Genomic DNA, 20,527 nt, shown 5'->3' with positions numbered 1-20,527 from the left:
TTTCTCTTGTAATGTGCCTGCCTGGCCAAGGCCAGCGTCACACACCATTACACACGCAATATGGCTTAAAGGGTAAGGTCTGAACATTGTCCCCTTACTCACTCATATATTTAAAAGGACTTCAAAAGCCTCTGAGCCAGATTTCTTTTTTACACTGCCCATTAGTTGATAATTTCTCTCCCCTGGAATTTGACACCGGATGCTGATGTCAGTGTTAGAAAGCGTAATTATTGCGATATCCCTCTTCAAAGGGTTCAGCCTAACAGGCCCACGATGATAAAAATTCAAAACTACTCCATGCAGTTTTGGTCTGACACCTGAAAGAGTTTCCCACTCCACAAGGAAAAGTCAGAGCAAAGGTGTAGAAAAGAAACTGTTTATTATCTTTTAAAATGTTTGTACACTCGGTATGACAATGTGCTTGCACAATACTTACAGCTGAGTATGGTGAAAATTACTTTGTACATTACAAAAAAAAAATCTGAAAAAAAATCCGCCCCCCCACGTAACATGAGGCGGCAAGGATGATGTAACGGTCGAGCTGGTCACTTGTGGCTCCTGCATACACATTTAGTAATAATAACATATTTACACTTGAGAACCATGAAATGATAATTTTACAAAGTTTCTTATTAATTTAAACATTCCCAAAACTACTTTTTAATAATATCAACAATTAATGCAATAGCTTGATGCTTGATGGGACTTAAAGGGGGCAGTTGTGGCGAACGAATAAAAAGGCGTGAGTTCCTCGTGTCAACATTAATTAAAAACTAAAGTGGATACATTAAAACCGCAATGCTACACTCTTCTGCATGAGTCCAGGTCGAGGAAGAAATGAGGGTGGGAGAGGATGAGGAGGGGGCGCGGTAGATGGTAATCAAACCATGCTCCTGACATTGTGACTGACGGAACAGATAAAAAGACAATGCATGACAAAATATGGATGACCAGCACACACTGGGGACCTCGAGGCGAACGACGCTCGGAAGCGGCTCGCTAAAGTCCTGCAGGCGTTTCGACGAGTGGAAGCTTGGACCTCCGCGGTTAAAAAGCAGCACCAGAAAATGAAGCAAACTGTTCATTGATCCATTTTCGACAGTGGAAAGTGTCAAAGAAACAAAGTTGGCTCGTTCTTCATTCACAGCCGTTTAAAACCACAAATCAAATGAACTAAAATAGTTCACGGAGATTGCATGTAGCACCCCTGTCTGTCCCCGGGATTCAACGTCTCATCGTAAATAAAGCGCAAATGGGAGGTCACGGGTGGGAAAAGGCAAACGTGTGCGCTCAGTAGACTTCCGTGTCCTCCTTGGGCCTGTAGACGGCGCCGAACCTCTGCATGTACTTCTTGATGTACTCCTTGGTCTTGTGCTTGACGTTCTCGTTGCAGTCCAGGTCCTCCGGGTTGGTGCACGCCTTCAGTTCTTTGTTCATGACGCCGTGGGTTAGCTGGCGGGAGCAAGGGCAATGCATTAGTGGGCGGGACATGACGGTTACAGCATAGGGCCGGGCAGTTCTGCAATCTAAATTGGACTCCGTGAAGTAAATAAGAGATGATATTTAAAAGCCAAATTGACACTAATTGAGGTTCAGTCTAAGACAGTAAAACAGAGTCCCGAATGAGTGAAGCTTTCGAATGTGCCAGTATCCTTCGGAATCTTGGTATCTAGGAATCATGAACCACACCCAGCGTGCACCCTGTTAAAAATAAGAGAAAGCCAGTACGCTAGGACATAAGCATAGCTACGGTGGCGCCGGGTGGGTGATGTGTCCGCGCGCCGCATATGCACAGTGGAGCCTATCAAGTGCTGCCTCCGCATGTAAAAATTATTTGATTTACTATACCTTTACGCGCACAAGGTCTCCATCCCAGTTCGTCATTGGCCTTTACTGTATAGTGTGCGTGTTGCGCAATAGCTCACAGCAGGGTCATCTCAGCGAGGCAAAAATGTGTGTGCAAAGGGTACTACAATTTGTGACTTTGGGTTATTTTTCATGAGAGTCATTCTGACATCTGGAAACTGTTTCATATCATGAAAGAAATAATTTGCACCTTTAAAGTACTAATGACACCTTGACGCATTCATCTGAATGAGAACACATGTCCAAACTTTTGACTGCTGATTATAAAACAAGAGCTTTGGAGTTTTTATTCATTTATTTTCCAGTTTGTGTGTGTGGTACATGCATAAACTTAAACACTAACTATTGCCAACGTTTGGGCAAATACAGGTGTCACATCTCAAATTTTGAGGGTTCTGGGACGCCTTCCGACCACGACGATGAAAGTTTGGCACGTCAGAATTTTTGTTGTTCTGGCTGCCGAGTGTAGCAATTCATGTGTCGTACTTTGATAGGTTCTTCTGCACTGACCAAGAGGAAGACAGTGGCCTCCTCCTAGTTCGGACAAGAGACTGGATGTGGCACACACCATTCACAATGTCGTGTATATTAATTAAAAGGAGACTTGAACAACAGGGGAAATATTGGAAAGAATACGTAACATTTCAACTCATTTGCAAGCTGTAAAGCTTGTTGCGGATTAGCAAAGGTGGTGTCATTAAAACAAATTTGTGACCTTTAGTTCTTTTTGGAGAATAGACGGTCCATAACTGTTACCTTTCTTGCCAGGTGTTTGAAGTCTTCAGTGTTGCTGATGCGGCCGTGTTTGCAGTCTGGTTTTCGATAAGGATTTAAACATTGCACAATAAACTGGGACATCTGAGGAAGAAAAACACACACACACACGCACACGCACACACACACACAGACGTTAAAAACTTCATGTCCAACAAAGGTGAGCTCATATGGGGCGATGCCTACCTCTTTGCGGAATGTCTCTTTACTTTTTTTGGCCAATTCACTTGAAGTGTCTGCTTCAGCTGTTTTGGTTGAGAACTTAAAAAAAAAAAAAAAAAGAAAAAGCAACAGCATTCATTTAATATTCAGGTTAATGTGATGCCTTTAAAAATGTCATTTGAACTTCCATCAGGAATTTTCTCAGCTGCGGTAGGAAAGGTTAAAAAGTAAAACTGTTGGGGCCAAAGGAATTAAAATCCCGAAGGAGCACAACTGTGCCCCAATCGAACATGGCAGCTGGTGGCCCGAACAGTTGCCATGGAGGTCAGCCGGGGCATCAAACAGCATCTGACCACCGCACTGAAGACAAGAACAGCTGAGGTGCCAAGTGCACTGATTAAAAAACGTGCACACGCAGAGCTGGGACAGTGGAGTCGTTTATAATAGGATGAGCATGTGTCACAGATTCAAGTGCTGTGAAATCAAATCTGTGTGACCTGGTGGCCTTTCTTCATGAAAATATGCATCTCGGTTTAGTTTCGCCCCTAAGACTAGCCAGTTGACCAAAAAGGGACATTTAAGTAAGTGCCACAAAAGGGGCGGAAAGGGGGGTGGGAGGGGGCAATGGAGTTTTTGGCTCATCCAGATGCTTTCCATCATCCCAACGGGGATAGAAGTGAAGAAGGGGAAACAAATGAGGTGGTGAAGACAAGAAGAGCAAATCTCACCCATACTTAATGGCCCTGAGCCCAGGGGACATTCAGATAAGTGGTGGGACAAGGCTTCAAGACCGTCTTTGTCTTCAAGAGACAAATATGCGAGGAGGAGCTCATTTAAGTGCCTGGAGATGCTGTCATGACGACGTTTGTTCCCCTCCATAAAACACAGCTGAAGGTAATCACCAGTGCAACATCTTCAATGGCCCCAAAGAACAAACACTACAATTAGGCCTTTCATCCAAGCTCAAACCTTCTGGGAAGGGAAGGCAAAGGCAAACAGGAAGTATCCCCAACAAAGGTAAACACTGGCAGCACGGTGGTTGAGTGGTTAGCACGTCTGCCTCACAGTGGGGTTCGATTTCGGGCTCTGGCCTTCCTGTGTGGAGTTTGCATGTTTTTCCCTATGCCTGCGTGGGTTTTCTCCGGGTACTCCGGTTTCCTCCCACATTCCAAAAACATGCATGGTAGGTTAAGTGAATTCGCTAAAAATGTCCATAGGTTTGATTGTGAGTGTGAATGGTTGCTAGTGTATGTGTGCCCTGCGATTGGCTGGCAACCAGTTCAGGGTGTACCCCGCCTACGGCCCGGAGTCAGCTGCGATAGGCTTCAGAATGCCCGCAACCCTTGTGAGGATGCAGCGGTTCAGATAATGGAAGGATGGAATTTAAACACACAATTAAGCTTTTACATAGATCATAAGTACCCAGATAATCTTTTAAAAGCTCACCTTGGAAGGATTTTCATCATAGGTGGGAGTGCCCAGGTCCATCTCTGAGTCATGGTCCAGATTGGTGTCGCTACTTCCGTCCCAGGTTGGAGGATCCCACTGAGTTTGCCTGAAAGAGAAACATTCACACACACGCGCGCGGCACACACACACACACACATTACAACGGTAAATTAACAATGACACTTTAAAATGTATATAAGGGCCCTCTGGATAAACATCCCTACTCACCTTGTCCCAATATGGTAATAGTATATTTTCCCTTCAGGGTCCCGTGCCACTTTCCAGTTGGGAGGTAGAACGATAGTTTTGGGTTTCGGAGGAGAGGGGGGAGGCAGATCTATCACATTGTTGGGTACGATCATTTCCTGGAGAAGAGAACCAGTATTCTAATTTACCATCTGTCATATCTGCTTTGCCAGCCATGGAAAATGCGAATCACCAGATAACCATTATACATAAAACTCATATGCCTCCACGCAGCTCTTGGTCGTGTGAAATGTAGATGGACACTACCCCCTTGTGACTAAATGTTGCATGCGGCAAAGTACAATTTTTGCTCAAATTATTTGAGGCAACGTGACCCATGTGCTCATTTGTTGTCATGACACAATGGTAGTTTGAACTCCAAAACACTCAAGGACACTTTACAACAAAAACAAAACGTACAAAAGCAAACATCTAAACGCGAGTTACAATTATGTATTAAAAAAATAAATCAAAAACTAGTGCACGGTAGTCTAAAAAGATATTTTTTGACAAGATTGTGAAGCGTATCGTGATTTAAGGTGACCTTATTACCTGCTGGACAGTTTGGGAGGTAACGATGGTGGTGACTGTGCCTCCCTGCTGCACCACCACACCCTGCTGATGGCCAGGATACACCGTCTGGCCGTGCAAATAGCTGGCTGAGGGGTCGGAGTACGCCTGCAAAAGCACATGACAAAGAATAACTACATCTAGTGGTGGGACTTCATGGAAGAAATTACTCAAATATATTCGAGGCTTTGTAAATAATGATTCACTCATTAATCTGATTTTAAAGTTGCTGGTCGACTTAAATCCTGCTGTGTTTGAAAAGTGTAAATGCTTCAGTGAGAAGCAATCGCTAAGCTATTTGTGTACTTTTGCGATTGTTGCAGTGGGACTTTTTTCAGTGCTGATAGCGTTTGCAACTTTCTGGGTTTGCCTTTATATTTGGTGAGCATACTGAGTATAAATTGCTTTTGGCGCTGCATTTCATGGCGCTGTTTGTCAACAGGTAAGACGTGTCGCCTAGTGGTGAATAGTGTTATTACAACTCAAATCTGGGCAGGTCCAGTAGAGTCTAACTGACAAAAATGAATCAAGGGCCACACCAAGTGTGGGCATCAGTGTGTGTAACCATTTGTAACGGTACATATAATTTCTTTTAAAATGTTTTTTTTCATCAAAAACCTTCAAATAACACTCTTAAGGGTTGATGAGTTGATGAGAGTCATTTATGAATTATTTCGGGAAATGAGAAATAAATATAAGAAATCCTGTGTACTTTTCAGAATTGAAAGACCAGCACCAAGTTGAGCTGTCTCGCTCGTAGCACCATCAGTACCCCCTCCAAATATGATTTTCAAGTTGAATTTATTCTATGACTGTGCCACTGTACTAACCAGGCCTAATCCTGCTAATTCCCGAAATTAGATCCCATCAAGTGTTCTTTGAGTAGTAACGTCATGCTAGTCCTAAATACACACACGACATGATGGATGAAACATTCAGTACCGATGCAATATAATGACTAGCCCACCTGTATGACTGGCGTGTTGGTCTGAGGGTATGCGGTGGGGATGCTGTAGATAGTTTGGCACGGCTGGCCTTGGTAGTAGATTGCCGTTTGTGTGGCGCCCTGCGCCGGGGCCGTGGCGTACTGCTGCGCTGGCTGCGTCTGCACAGTCACTGCCTGCTGCGTGGCGGGGTCCCACAGAGTGGCGTAGCCCTGCTGACCCTGGATCTGAGGCGCCGTCTGGGCGGGCACGGAGAGGACAGGCACGCTCGAATCCTGGGCTGCGACGGCGGGCTGGGCATACTGCTGGGTGTCTGCAGGCGTGAGGTTGGCGGTGGTGATGTGCTGAGAGATATTAGAAACAGGAGTGGCTTGTGAAGTGGATGATGGCGAGGGAAGCCCAAGCTCTGAGACAAGTCTTTGGGGAGTAGTCTGTTCATAGGTCATGGTGGGGTCAGCTGTAGGGGTGGGTAGTAGTACTTTGCCTGCGTTGGGGTTGGTGGGATCCACAAATGTATGGAGGGGGTATCCAGGTGGGTAGGTGATGAAGCCAGAAGTGGAGGCATAGGCCAAGGCAGGGTCATAGGCCATAGTTTGGAGCTGTTGCTGCTGCTGCTGCTGTTGTTGCTGCTGCAGCTGTTGTTGCTGTTTCTGGGCTTCCCGCTGAGCAACCTCCTGCTCAAACAGCTTCCTGCGTTCCTCTGTAGACAACTTGTTGCGTTCCTTGCCACCAACACCCCTCGGTGTCTTTGACGGGTCGAACCTGAAATGATCCACACAAAAATAACACCGCTCGACATCCTAGAGAGCACAAAGGTCAAACCCTCCGGATGGTGGGAAGTCATACCGTTCCTCGGTGCGGCGACTGCTCCGCTCATAGGAGGGGAGTGGTGATGTGGACCGTCGCCTCCGTCTCTCAGTGCTGCGTGGGGTTTTGTCTCGATCACGCTCCCTGTCTCGGTCCCTTTCTCTCTCTCGATCCCTGTCTCGCTCCCTGTCCCTTTCCCAATCCCGGTCATGGTCTCTGTCCCGGTCGCGATCCTTTTCACGCTCCCTTTCACGCTCTCGACTACCTGAGGTGTTGCGTGGGGTCAAAGTTGTGTCCCGATCTCGACTGCGATCTGTTTTGAGACAATGCGGTCGGTCCCAATAACATTTCACCCAAAATTATCAAAGCGATTGAAGATCTGGAAAATGTACTTACCATTGGCTTCCTTTTCTACCTGACTCTTCTTTGGTATTCTGTAAACCTCCTGAAAAACAATCAGATCATTTGATGTCTGGTTTATGAGAAGACAGGTCATCCCAATTTGATCCTTGTGAGTTCAATCTGGTCCCAACAGGAGTGGGCACAGTGCATCATTACAACATTTGTTGACAACTTTTACATCCGATTCCCTTCCTGACACAGTCCGCCATTTTTATTTTATTTTTTTAATCCAGGCTTGGAACCGGCAGCGGTTGGCTATTGGCACACTGACAGGAAATTGACCCTGCACCCCCTGCATGAAAGAAAGCTGCGTGTATCGCAACATTACCGGGTTATAATACAAACTTAACTCGTTTGTCTGCCTTTCAGTGAAACTATGAGCTCACCTTGAGATCCTTCCAACTCTCCAAAAGCCTGGCTGCCATGCTGCCAATGTCCAAAGCGCTGACTTGGGGCTCTTGACTCCGCTCACTCTCCACGTCGGAAACACCTTCCTCTTCATCCTGAGAAGGCGTTTCAATGGCTGGCGTATCTGCAGGTGCTGGTGTGTCTTCAGTGGGCAAACTGACCTCTGGGGTGTCAGAACTTTGGGGAGCAACAGGGGCAGGTGCATCCAACTGGGCCTCTGAGCCAATAGGAGGATTTTCAGCCTCCGGTGTTTCAGTCTTGGCTACCACCTGCTCTACAGGCTGTTGTTCAGTTAGAGCCTGATTGATTTGAACCGACTCGATCTCTGGTTCCTGAATCTCAACTGTAAGCTGGTCACCTTCTACTTCGGGCATTTCTATTGGTGCCTGGATTGTCAGCTCTTCTCCACTAGGTTTGTCAGATACCTCAAGTTCCTTCTCCGGTTTGATATTGATGTCCACTTTAACCTCCAACTCAATTTGCTCTTTTACCTCTTCGGCATTAATTTGTTCCCCTGTATCTGAAGCCATTTCTGTCTCTTCCTGTTTCTGCACTTTGGTGTCTTTCACCTCCTCATCTGGACTGTCTCTCACTGGATGAGAGGCGTCATTGACTGCGTCTGCCTTATGTTGTTTGTCATCAGGTAGTACACTCTGAGCAGACTCGTCTTCTTCCTCATCATCTTCTTCCTCGTCCTCCTCCTTGCCATCAGATGCTTTGCTGGCATCTGAGAGCGCACTGTCCAGACTGTTTTCACTGATGATTTTAAGGCGGCGGTCCACAGCTGGTTTGGAGGTGTCCCTGTCACATTCTGGTCCCAATTTGGAGGAGGAACCATCGGGGGTGTTGAGAGGCGTCTGAGCACGAGAAGTGTTCTCACTTGAGTAACCGTCCATCTCAGTGGGCTGAGGGAGTGCTTTTGTTTGGGCCCATCGCTGAATGAAGGTCAGGACTTTACTCTCTTCCAGCATGTTCTTAGTGGAGATGGGTAGCACAGCCAAGGTCTTCATAATCTGGAGACAAATGGATTGTGCATTTTTATACCGACACTCGTATTACCTTACAAATGACTGGATGGCAAGACTGCACTTAGCACACCTCGGATTGTAGCTTGATGTTATTAGCGCAGTTGCCCTTTGCTTCAGAAATCTCAACCATGAAGATCCAAAGCAAAGACAAGCCGTGATGATCTAAGAACTGCTTCAAACATGATGGATTCTGCGTGTCCTGCATGGCACAAAAAAAACATTTGTTAAAAAATGCGATTTAAAGTCGTTCGCACATTGTGCTTTAACATTGTTTTAATGTTGATTTACGTGTATGAGCTTGAGACAGGTGAGTTTCTGTTCCATGTTTTCCACGCGAACCATAAGCCTGCAGAGCGACACCACTTGTTTGCCATCGTAGAGCCCTTCGCCATTCTCTAGTAACGCCTCCAATTCCTCATCAACCTAAAGAGCACCAGACATAAGAGATGAAAAGTGTATTCCAGCTGTCCGAATTACAACAAACAATGACTTTGATGTCTCCAAAACATCGATCGTAAACCCAACACACAAACCAAAAGTATTACAAAGAAGCGATTTTGAGCAGCTCCCAGAAGTGAAGTGAACTGACTGTGGTGAGAGCGTTCTTTCGAGTCCGGTCTTTCTTCATCTTCCCTCCAGCTGCACGGACGCTGACTCTGTTCTCCCCCCCCAGGAAGCCTCTGCAGCTGGGAGCTCCACAGAAGCACTTCTGGGCTTCTTTCCTAAATCGGAGGACAATTAAAGCATTCGTGAAACATTTAACTATTCTGTTATGATTTCACACATGAATAAATAAAATAAATAAAATAAATACCCGTATCTCTGAAACTGGTAATCAAATGTCAGTTCGGTTCCTGCACCGACTGCCTTGGTGGTGAAGAACCCGACTCTAAGCTGGCCATTGACTGTCCACTGAAATGAGACGAAAATCAACAGTCAGCGAATGCGCAAGTTAACTGAGCGGTGTTATTCCAACTACTTCCTTTGGCCGATGTACCTTTTGGGTCTCGCAGTTGGGCTCACAGCTATGGTTCATAAAGCGAGAGCAATTACCCTTCAGCGTTGCATCGATGATCTGGAGAGACATCATGCAAAGTCAAGCATTTCAGATAATCGTCTAATTAGCTGTAATAATTACAAATATTTGCGAGCACTGCATTTCTCCCTGAATCGACTTACCTCGTTATTCTTTAGAGCCATGAAATAGTAGTGGATGTTCTTGTTACGTGCATATTCTTTTACTCTTGTTTTGAACTCTTTGTGGTCCAACACTTCCCCGCAGTATTCTAGCACAAAGGTATTTCTATGATAGAATCAAAACACACGCGTGTCAAGATCACCCCGATATTCATTCCGCAGCGCAGCTGTCAACGCTAGCCCTTCAGTGAAATCCTTACGAAGGCAAGTCCTTTGCTGCACGGAGCCCCCAGCCCTTGTCTTCGGTGAGGATGACTTCAAAGTCGGCGTGCTGCTTCATTTGAAAGCGTCGATTTGAGCAATAGTGTCCATTCAGGCAGCGTGATGAGCTATGGTAAAAAAAATAAGATTGTGCTGAGCTTCCTCGAACAACGGATATGTGTTCTGCGTATCTCTCAACTCACCATTCAATCATCAGCAGCCTATTTAAACAGTCCTCCCCGCACGCCAATATTCCCCTTAGCCGGTCCTGTTTAGGCAGCACTGGGCACTCACACTGCATCCTCTTGATATCCCGATGAGATTTGCTCTTCTTTCTACAAACATTCAAAAGATTTCAAAGTCTGAAACTACATGTCATCGTTTGAATCTGTGAAAATCTTACCGTTCCGTTAGGTATAGATTCTCTTCAATCAGGTCAAAATATGGTGGCATCTTCTTTGTCTTGGCAAACTCTTTCCATCGATTGGAGTCTTGAAAGTGCTGCAGAGTGAGTGATGGACTAAACACATCAACTTTGACTTGAGTTTCTTTCGCATTCTCAGCGTCTCCTTGACGCTCCTTCTTGGCAGCGGGTCCAGCTTCAGCCTCGTTGTCCGAATCTGATTCGATCTCTGGCCGTCTTTTCTTGGGAGGGCCCCTGCTTCTGTGGGTCTTGAAGATCTCCTCTCTCGGTAGGTCAGGCACGGCGGACCACTTGCTGTTGCTGCTTATTTCGTGACCTTGTACAAAACCTGACGGCCCCAGTGGTTCACTGTGGTCGACGGTTGCTTTGCTTTGAATGGACGGTTTAGCCCGGCAATAATCGTCATGGTCATTCGTGAGTGAGTCTGGGTGGATTTCACCTGCAAGCTCCTGATAAAGATGGAGGTAGGGAGTTTTGCTGATCTGTTTGTCTGAGGTTTGGTGGTTCCAAGAGACACTGTGGTGTCCGTGCTGTTGTGCGCTAGGAAATGTTTCTGAAAGTTTAGATTGGGGTAACAGTGGCCCATGACTGCTGTCCGGCTGTTGATATGTACTACTGGGCTGTTCTGGCTGTGAAACGCTCCAGCTTGGGGTGAATCCGCCGCAGTCATTGATGCTGTCAACACTGGCAGAATGTTGGTAATGTGCGAACATCACTTCACGGCTATTGTTAACGTAATGCTGACCTTGCAATTGGGCGTAATGTCCAGAACCGTCAAGGCCGTGCGTGAAATTAGTGACACCTTGGTGGACATTGGTCGGAAAAGTCCCATAAGGCTGTGAAACACCAGTAGCGCAGGAACCCTCTAAATGACTCGTGCTATCAATCATATTACTCTGGGATTGGCAAAGAGCACCAGCATGGTACGAAACACCCTCTAGTCTTTGTTGAGAGTTGACTTGGTATTGGACTTCATGACCACTCACATTGGCCATATCATTTGTAACGTGGGCTTCTGAAATAACTGGACTGCACGAAAAAGGCCCGGCATCATGTGAGTCACTTGTTACGGTTGAATTCTTTGGCACAACCACAACAGAGTGCAGTCGTTTTATTGCCTCATCACAATCAGAGTCGTACTCGGAATTGTCACTATCGCTGGCCTCGCTCTGTCCTCCGCCAGCTTCCGGACTGACTAATGTATTATTTGATTCATTCGTGTGGGCATTATCGTCAGATTTTTCTTTAACATTACCATTCCAGCGCTCCACTTTTGCAACACTGCTGACACGAGTTGCATCACTGTTGCACAGAGGCTGCACTAAGTTCGCTTTCTGATTATGGTCAATGCCAGTGATGCCCTGTGAACATTCGCCATAGTCGTAACTATTTTCCTGCTTTGGCCTTTCCATCTCCTGCTCCGGTATGGAATGCGTGCTCTGTATTATTTCTATCTGACTTTGGTTTATGGAAAATTCTATTTTTTTCACACAGACCACCTTTCTCGGTTGTTCGGCGAGAAGTGTATGCTGTGACTCTTGGCTGCCAGGGCCATTCTGCCCAACGATATCCCACCGAGACTTTTTAGTCGGACTGCTCTGTTTAGCATAGTCCGCCCTTTGTTCAAGTGTCTTCGGATTCTCAGTTTCAGATAACTGCTCTGATGGTAGAGGTGCGTTGTTTTTAGCCTGCTCAGTGGCAATCACATTACATACCACTTCCGTCGGTTTACAACTCTGAGCATCAGGCGCGGCAGCTATATCAATTGCATTAGGCGCAGGCGTTGAAACTTGAGAAGACTCGGCATCTTTCATCTCCACGCTGTGCACTATAACATCACTACTATCGAATAAACTTACAGCAGTTGCACTTGAAGTCACATGTGGTATATTTTGAGGAGAAAAAATATCCTTCATATGGTTTAACTTTTCAAGGGTGGCATTTATATACAGCATACTCTCATTTGAGGTGACAGCTGGTGCTATTTCCTTCTCCACTTCGAGGCTTGATTTTGGTCCATCTAACCTGTTATGATGCGTCTCTGTCAACTGGCTATCCCGGTGGTCATCCTGATTTTGCTTTTCAATACAATTTACACCGTGTTTTTCCTTTTCGCCGAGCAAACATGATTTTACAGTCGCTTCATGTTTTGGTTCATCATTGGGGCCATGAAATATGTCTTTTGATTGTCTATCGTGTTCACTGGTTTCCTCTGAAGATCTGGAGCAGGCGTTCTGTTTAGAGTCAAGTTGATCCATTTTCTCTTCTATACAAGCTTCCTCTAAAACGGAGCCTGCCAGTGATTTTTTCCTTTGATCAGACTCGGTGTCATTCGCGCTGCTTTTCAGGCGATTTTCATGCTCATGTTTTTCACTATCCACACGCGTATGTTGAGTGGAAGAGATTGATTTTCTGTTAGTGTCTAATGTATGACTGCTGCTAGTTTTATAATGCCTGGCTTCCACGCCTGGAGAGGTTTTGCGCTGGGGGTCGGAGTCTGACAGTCGCTTTGAAGTAGTCCTTTCCGACGTCGAAGATGAGGTTTGACTTCTTTTCAATAACTCTGACGAATGTGGCAAATCCGTAGATTTAGATCCTTTGTCGGATTTTAAGTAAGACGAGGACTTTGAGTAGGTGGATGATCGACCGGAGTCACTTGTCCTTGTCCTCGTCTTGCGATGGTCATCTTCAGAGTCCGAGCTGTCCCGAGTTCTGTCGTTGCGAGAACGAGATCGTCGTCTGTCTCTTCGTGGAGAACACCTATATGATCTGCGATCGGAATCATGATAATAAGACCTGTCTGAGCGGGACCCTCTCTCACCCCTCGATCTCTCTGATCTTGGGTGAGATGAACTAGTACGAGAGTTTCGAGATTTAGACCTGGATCTAGACCTTGATCTGGATCTTCTCCGATCTTTGTCTGATCGCAGTGACCGCGACGAGGTGTACCTAGAATCACGGTCCGATTTTGTATAACTAGTTGACCTTTCGTGATTCTCAGACCGCTTTGATGAGCTTTTTTCCTTTTCCTCCCCACATGATCGAGGGGAAGACCTTTTTATTACTGCTTTGTGACTGTTTTCCAAATTTGTTTTACTTTTGGAGTCGACGGATTTGCGTCTGGAAGACATCATCGGGACTGGATCGTCGGACTCTGTTCGTCTATCGGTTTGTGACCTGGTTTTCCTTTTGTACACATTTGTATCCTGTTCATTCGTGGAATTTTCCTCTTCTTTTCCTGAGGATGCAGCAGGTTTCTCGAGACTCGATACTGTCCGTCTCTCAGATGAGTGACAGTGAATATCCTCAGACGGGAAGACAGTTACAGGGTTATTATGCTGCAAAGTTGAACATTTGGTTTCAATGTTACTTGGCGATTTCTGCAAAACTAGCAAATTAGGGGTGGGTGTCTCATCCCGAAGAACAGATGTTAGGTTTTCTCTAGTAACAGACACACTGAGAATTTGCTTCTTGAAATGCATCTTAGCCAAATCAATTTTCAGCTTAGCAGCAAAGTTTGGAACTTGGGAAGATGCCGGTTCCGTTGAAATTGGCACTGCACAAGGCTGCTGCTTTTGTTCATTTTTACTGTCAGAAGCCCTTCCTTTGTCAATTGTGGGCTGTGATGAGGCAGTGTGAGGTTCAGTGTCAGACTTTTCGGGGCTTGAGGGGATAACAAAAATGCTCTGCAGCGGCTTCTTGGTCTGCGAGAAGCTGAAGGACACTTTCTGACGACTCTGATCCTCCAGGTTGACCTTCATCTTGGTCCCTTTAGGCAAGAGATGGTTGGACAGCATGACTCGAGGAGACAAACTTTTGATGAGAGCTGCCTTAGAAAGGCCCTCGACTTTGACCTACAGTCAAAAGAGAGACAGAACCTATAATTGCTCTAATCAGCAATGGACAATGAACTACACAATCAAAAGTTGCTGTGGTTTGAATTTCTTCAGGTTTGCTCAACTGACACAGTGATTCTCAACTGGTGGGCTGGGACCCACCACTGACCTATTGTGGCAGAGTTGTGAGAAACTATTTTTTTACATTGAGATATGGTACTGTCCCCGCAGGAATCGGCAATGGTGGAATTTGTCGCGGATTTCAAATCTCTCCGCGGAATTGAAAGCTTTAAAAAGTTTTCACTTTGGAAAACAATGACCGAACCAGAAAAGGAGTCGGTTTCAAACAGGTTGGTGAGTATAGTGTCAATCCCTCTAGTGTGACTGTTGTTACCATGACTGTTGAGAGTTGTTTTTTTTTTTAAATCATTAAACAACATCAAATAAACAAGGAATTGTTAACAAACAGTAATTGGGGTGGGGGCTTGTTTTGTATTACACTTCCATGGAAAATAAAACTGATTAATCAGATTGTCAATTAATCGAGGGCAAAAAACAATTCCACAAATATCTGACAGTGACAGCACTAGTCAGAGATAGAACACATAACGGTCACATCGCAATGATAGTAAACTTCGTGTCCCAGGGTGACAACAGTTAAGAAGCATTGGTCTAACACGTATTCAAATTCATTGAATGGACTTACCGAGGCACCACTTCCTTCGTCTCTGAGATACGTCGGAACAGCATGGAGATATAAGAGAGAGAAGAACCCTTTATTAGTCCAATGTATGTCAAAAATGTTTTGGGCCACTACATTACTGTAAAAATGAAAACAAGACTTTTGAATAAGAAACATTGTTGTCCACTAGACAACACTTCTAGTACAGAGGCAGAACACTTGGTTCTGTAGCAGACTTTGTGACCTCCTGGATGAGTCGTCGTTGTGCTCTTTGGGTAATTTTTTGTAGTGCGCCTGTGTACCACCGTTCCATGCTTTTGGGAAAAGACTCCACAAGAGCCTTAAAGTTATAAGAATGGCTTTGTAAACATTTTCAGACTGAAAGATGTCAATTACTTTCTTCCTCGTCTTTTCTTGGATGCCTTTGAATCGTGGCATTTTGTTGCAGCTTTTTGACACATTTTGGCTGACTTCATTTTGTCAGGTGATTTATTGATTGAACTAGTCTGCAGGTCATCAGGCTTAGGTGTTGATCAGTGAAAATGAACTCGGCTTTTCCAAAAAAAATTTGAGTAGCCACAGTTCATGATTTAACAAGGGAGGCAACTTGCATTTTATGTTTACTTGGGTTATATTTGCCATGCAAAAGTCCCATGAACACAGAATAAGACGACTATTATCCAAGGTCGGCATCTCACTTCACTTCATTCTGCTAAGAACTCACAAATCCACAAGTTATTCAAATAATTTTTAAAAGATACCAACTCAAATATTTAGCTGTAATTTTAGGTACAGCATGTCATGACTGCACCTACATTGTGACTAAAAATGAAGTTCTGCTCGTTTGTCAATAAACGTCTTAAAATCAAATTACACTCCTTGCATTTTTGTTGTTGTTTTTTTTTAATCACCTGCTTTGGGCATGACAGATTGAATCAGTACATAAGTATCTAGAGTAAATAAGTTATTTAAACAGACGAATTGATCCATCTTGTCATTGGATCGGTTTATTTAAACTCCCTGATCAAAACCAAAAATCCCCATCGTGTAAAGCCTATTCGCAAGAGGAATGTTCATTATTGATGACATCTATACATCTACCCGCAGTGATGCCTTTGAACCAGCACAAGCTGACTTGCTGGCTCAACAGCAATGGAACCAGCCAGTGATGGGCACATCAATCCGCCTGTCATCAGGCCATCATTATATCAGGCCGGCCCAGTCCGTCTGAGTCGTTGGCGACTGCCAATTGGCATTGAGTAGGTACATACTTGTACGACGTAACACGCATGCACAGCACAAGTAGACAAATGATTTTTTTTTCTTGATCTAGCTGCATGTCGGCTTGTGCGGCGCCTGCGTGTGATGCAGTTAATACATTCTTGAAGCCAAGTGGCTGTCACAGACGAGGAATGTACTGGGTCCACGTGGGCCGGCCTGAAATAATGACAGCTGCTGACGGAATGACTTGCCCACCACTGGCAGCAGCCTGCCCAATACTTGCATAATTTAGGAATGTGGAGAGGTCCAAGGGTGCATGGAATGTGCTACGATGTGGGTATTCCCATAAAAGCAGATAAAAACGAATCATGAAGTGGCTAATAGTTTCTGCAAATAAACTGCAAAAAAAACTGAAAAATATGAAAACCCAATGGCTCTATCTGTCTAGATTTGACAGTTAAAGACACTTTGCTTACTCAACCTTGAACATCATTGGTAACAACTGAGAAATTAGCAAAGAGATGTTTCCATTCAACATGTAAAAAGACTGCAATTCATGAACTTTTCATTCATTCTCATTTGGCAGATAAAAGTACATAAGTGCTTTTCCTTGGTGCAAGCTCACTAAGTGTGCTTGGTATCTGGGTCATTTGATCCTGAAGGACCCCCCCCCCACCCTAATCGCTAGTGCAGCATTCAAGGTAAACTTGCAGGAAAGTACGGTAGCTACAAGAAAATGCCTACACTCACACCAGTCAAAGGCTAAACGTATGCAAGCCTTTTACTGCCAATATTAGATGTACTAATCGCGTCAAAACATAAATGACTCAGAACCAGGTTGCAGCAATCTTAATCGGATGACTTTTGTCTTCACCTGCTACCAGTGTGTTGCAATTTCTGGAAAGTTGGCTACACTACATAAAACGTAAAAACGGAAGACATGAAAGAACAAAGTTCAACATATTAGCATGAATATGAAGCAAACACTAACACAGTGAAATCTCGAACGATAAATTCCCAGATACTTGTGCCTGGACTTGTATATGTAATGTGCATTTGCATATTTGTTTACCATTTAATCATTTAATCACTTAAAGGGCTGGCAAAAAATTCGACCAACTCGGTTGAATTGACCACAAAACTGGTCGACACAAAAATGTATGGCTCAAAGTTAATTTTCAGTTTTTTATTAATTTTGTGATGCTCGGACATTTGTTGGACTTGAAGGACTCCCTTGAAGGAAAGGGTTAAATTCAATGCAACACAAGTCGTTGTGCACACCCTATATTCGTGCCCACATCACAAGCGTTGCCATCCAAAGATTCTTTTGTGATGACACTGTGCTATGACACATTCTGACTTGAGTGGGAAAATTCTGATCCAGCGTTAGCCAATTAGCTGCTCGGTTTCAATCATAACCGATTCGTGCACAGCCCTACCAGACGCAAATCAAAAAGGCTCAGAAAGTTCTTGTGAAATACCTCTTTTCTGTTGCTTTTCTTGATGCTTTTTTAAAAAAGTTATTTAAAACAAGCCGCCAACGTTCTTGACGTCACGCAAGGTGTCAGTTCATCTCAAAGGCTTAATTAACTCAATGCATGTTTTGTTTGTTTTGGTGTCTTATACGCAACACTTATTTCAAAAGTACCCGAAGCCTCATCAAGGTGCGTAATTACGCACCAAAACTTATTTGTAAGTAACCAGACTCAATAAGAGCAGGATTGGATAAATTGAAAATTGAATGCCCGCAATTGTAAAAGTAATTAGACATTGATATCAGTAACCAACAGATCTCAACATAACTGAACACCTATAACATATTTTATAAACTGGCTATTCACTAGACCTCTACACCAACACTTCCCAAACATCAAAATTTAGTTAATATATTACCAAATGAAAGCAGCCGCTCCGGAATATTTGCAGAAACTTCATTTGGCCATGAGGTTCTTTGCGGTGACTCAATTAAAAGGAAGGCCACTGTAGACCATAACACCTTCAAGTGACCTTCAGCAAAATAGTCTAAATGTACCGCTATTTATGTATTAATGCTGTAATTCAATTAATCTCAAATCAAGTCATAACCTGAAATATCAAAATTGAATTATGAGATTCTTAACAATACCCTGCCCTAGTTACTTCGACATTTTTTCAACCTCAACACCTCATACACAGTAAATTCTGTGTTGTCTGCCATCTAATACCTGATTTCTGACTTGAGCAGAGTGTCCATTGAGAAACTCGTCTAGGATTAGTGGGCCTGCGGACGTTGCTTGGCCAAGAATAATCCAAATCAGAGAAACGAACCCTCCAAAGTGACGCCACACCTGGCAAAAAGAAAGATAGGTTTGCAATGAACTGTGGTGTGTGTCCATAATAGCCAACAATAAGTCCAACAAGCGTTTTGCCTTATCAAACAGAGGCACTTATTGAATAGTGTTAGCGTATGCATGTAGAGAGCACATGCTTTTGACCGTTGGCTTGGCTGACTTCCACTGAAGCCTTCTCTCAAGATGGTTATCAATGACTACAAAGAGTAAAGCAGTCGCATACTTTCAGGCAGACTATGTTGTCAGTCTCGTATGCTTGATTTTATTCAGTTTGGATTTGATATGTGGATTTGCATCCCAAGAAAAAATGAACACATAAAAAAGCCAATTTGTTGAAAAACGGAATCATAAAGATTAAAAGTAGGGACACTACTGTAATTGGTAAGGCTAAGGAACCACCCCATGAATGTCAAGTATAATGTTACATAACTCGTTATTGCCATACAACAATAACATACTGTAAATAAACATTGGTTGATTGGAAGCATTTGCAAAGGAGGCTCAACATGGCCTGTGCGGGAAGCTCTAGTGCAGCCCGACATGGCCTTTTAAAAGCCAGTTCCTGTCCATTTTCAAAGCGAGTGTGTAATGTACAACAAGGCAATTCAATCGATTCCACTTGATTCCGATGTAAAATATGTGGTTGATACATGATATACGGTTATGGTTAACGGACAACCCGTCACAATTTTATCATAACAGTTACGTTTTGATGATAATTTACACAGAAATGCCCAACCCAACAGAGCTAACTTTTGTAAGCTAATATTAGCATCGACATGGTTTATTCGTCTGTTTTGATTCAATTAACCCCAATGAGTCTTACATGCTATGCTTGAAAAATCGATGTAAGTATTTGTGTTTGACTTGGCCCAAGAGGGGAGTCATCAATTGTCTTTCTGTGCCTAGAAGGTTAATCTTGGGTGAGCATTAGCGGCTAACATGTAACTAGCAGCGTGGAGGCTAACGTCATCGTTTACAACCCTTGTTCTTCATCTCGTTTGATTTTAAAACATTATTTGGTGAATAATTTGCAGGAATTTGTTTGGCAGGCGTTCTGAATAGTAGTACGCCCTGGTTTCATGAAACCGTCCATCCGGCATCACCAGCATGCTAGCAGGGGGGAGGTTTTGTTTTAGCTTAGTTGCATGTATGGTTCGCTTGAATCCATACAACGTAAGTAAACACTTGCATCTTTTAGGGGATACTCACTTTAGAAAGTGTTTTAGGTCAAGAGACTCTTCCATCTTCGAAATTCCCAAGACAGTGTCCTTCGGCGAACATCAAGCCCCAATGCGTTCCCACGTCAAATCCGCCCGGGGTTGTCAGAGGTGATGGTCGGCTGACGCTCTGCTGCTGAGTGGCTCCGCTGCGCCTCAGTCAATGTTGTGCTACCCAACTAGCATTAGCTCACACTTAGCCAACTTGAAGATAGTGCGAGTCGTCTCTCTTCACAATAATTGTGTCGGCAACGAGAACAATCCCCCACGATATGCTTCAATTTATCCGACGATTCGGTCCACTAGAAACAAACGAGACGTTTATATTTTCCTCTGCGGTATTTGGTGTGTCTTGTTGCAGCGACGTCACATGATGCACGGACACAGCTGGCATGGTCTGGCCTATAGTCAACACTGAACTGTAAATCACCCTGGCCCCGGTCCAACAAGGTGTCTGGGACATATCAAATACGTGCAAGAGATACGAGAAAACAAATTAGCAAACAAAACGTGTGTTTTGTCCACGTTTAATTTAATTGATACGCTTATGGTGTTCATGAGAGGCGGCAAAAGTACTTGTAAATTGAGGGGTTCGTTGTTTCTAGTGGATAGCTCTTCTTCACGAACGACAAAAGGAGAGATTGAATCCTTCAATGCAGTTTATTAAAAGGAGGGGAAAAGTCATCCGCACCGCAGCACGTTCGAGAACACACTAAAATCACTTCCTGCTTCTCTTACTTTAACAGCCAATCAGAACCTA

At 44.2% G+C, this 20,527-nt stretch overlaps 1 protein-coding gene across 3 annotated transcripts; it reads right to left on the bottom strand.

Annotated features, from left to right (window-relative positions):
- Positions 1-362: 362 nt before the first annotated feature.
- setd2 (SET domain containing 2, histone lysine methyltransferase) lies at positions 363-20,458 on the bottom strand. Of its 3 annotated transcripts, none has more exons than XM_052066056.1 (22): positions 19,760-20,458; positions 18,422-18,544; positions 15,021-15,042; positions 10,458-14,332; positions 10,258-10,389; positions 10,054-10,182; positions 9,836-9,959; positions 9,654-9,731; positions 9,471-9,568; positions 9,246-9,378; positions 8,945-9,079; positions 8,727-8,855; positions 7,607-8,641; positions 7,215-7,263; positions 6,858-7,131; positions 6,035-6,773; positions 5,050-5,175; positions 4,480-4,616; positions 4,249-4,357; positions 2,827-2,901; positions 2,623-2,724; positions 363-1,452 (listed from the first exon to the last, which is right to left on the bottom strand). In XM_052066056.1, the coding sequence occupies exons 2-22, from the start codon at positions 18,448-18,450 to the stop codon at positions 1,291-1,293; spliced, it is 7,692 nt and encodes a 2,563-aa protein (XP_051922016.1). In that variant the 5' UTR covers positions 18,451-18,544; positions 19,760-20,458; the 3' UTR covers positions 363-1,290. The 3 variants fall into 3 exon arrangements, with proteins under 3 accessions (XP_051922016.1, XP_051922018.1, XP_051922015.1); XM_052066058.1 differs by lacking the exon at positions 18,422-18,544 and having other exon boundaries at positions 6,035-6,355; positions 6,491-6,773; XM_052066055.1 differs by lacking the exon at positions 18,422-18,544.
- Between the last annotated feature and the right edge of the window lie 69 nt (positions 20,459-20,527).

This window comes from Hippocampus zosterae, chromosome 5 (assembly GCF_025434085.1).
Source record: "Hippocampus zosterae strain Florida chromosome 5, ASM2543408v3, whole genome shotgun sequence".
Taxonomy (NCBI): domain Eukaryota; kingdom Metazoa; phylum Chordata; class Actinopteri; order Syngnathiformes; family Syngnathidae; genus Hippocampus; species Hippocampus zosterae.
The sequence above is the reverse complement of the archived record's forward strand: the minus strand, read 5'-3'. Positions and strand labels throughout refer to the sequence as shown.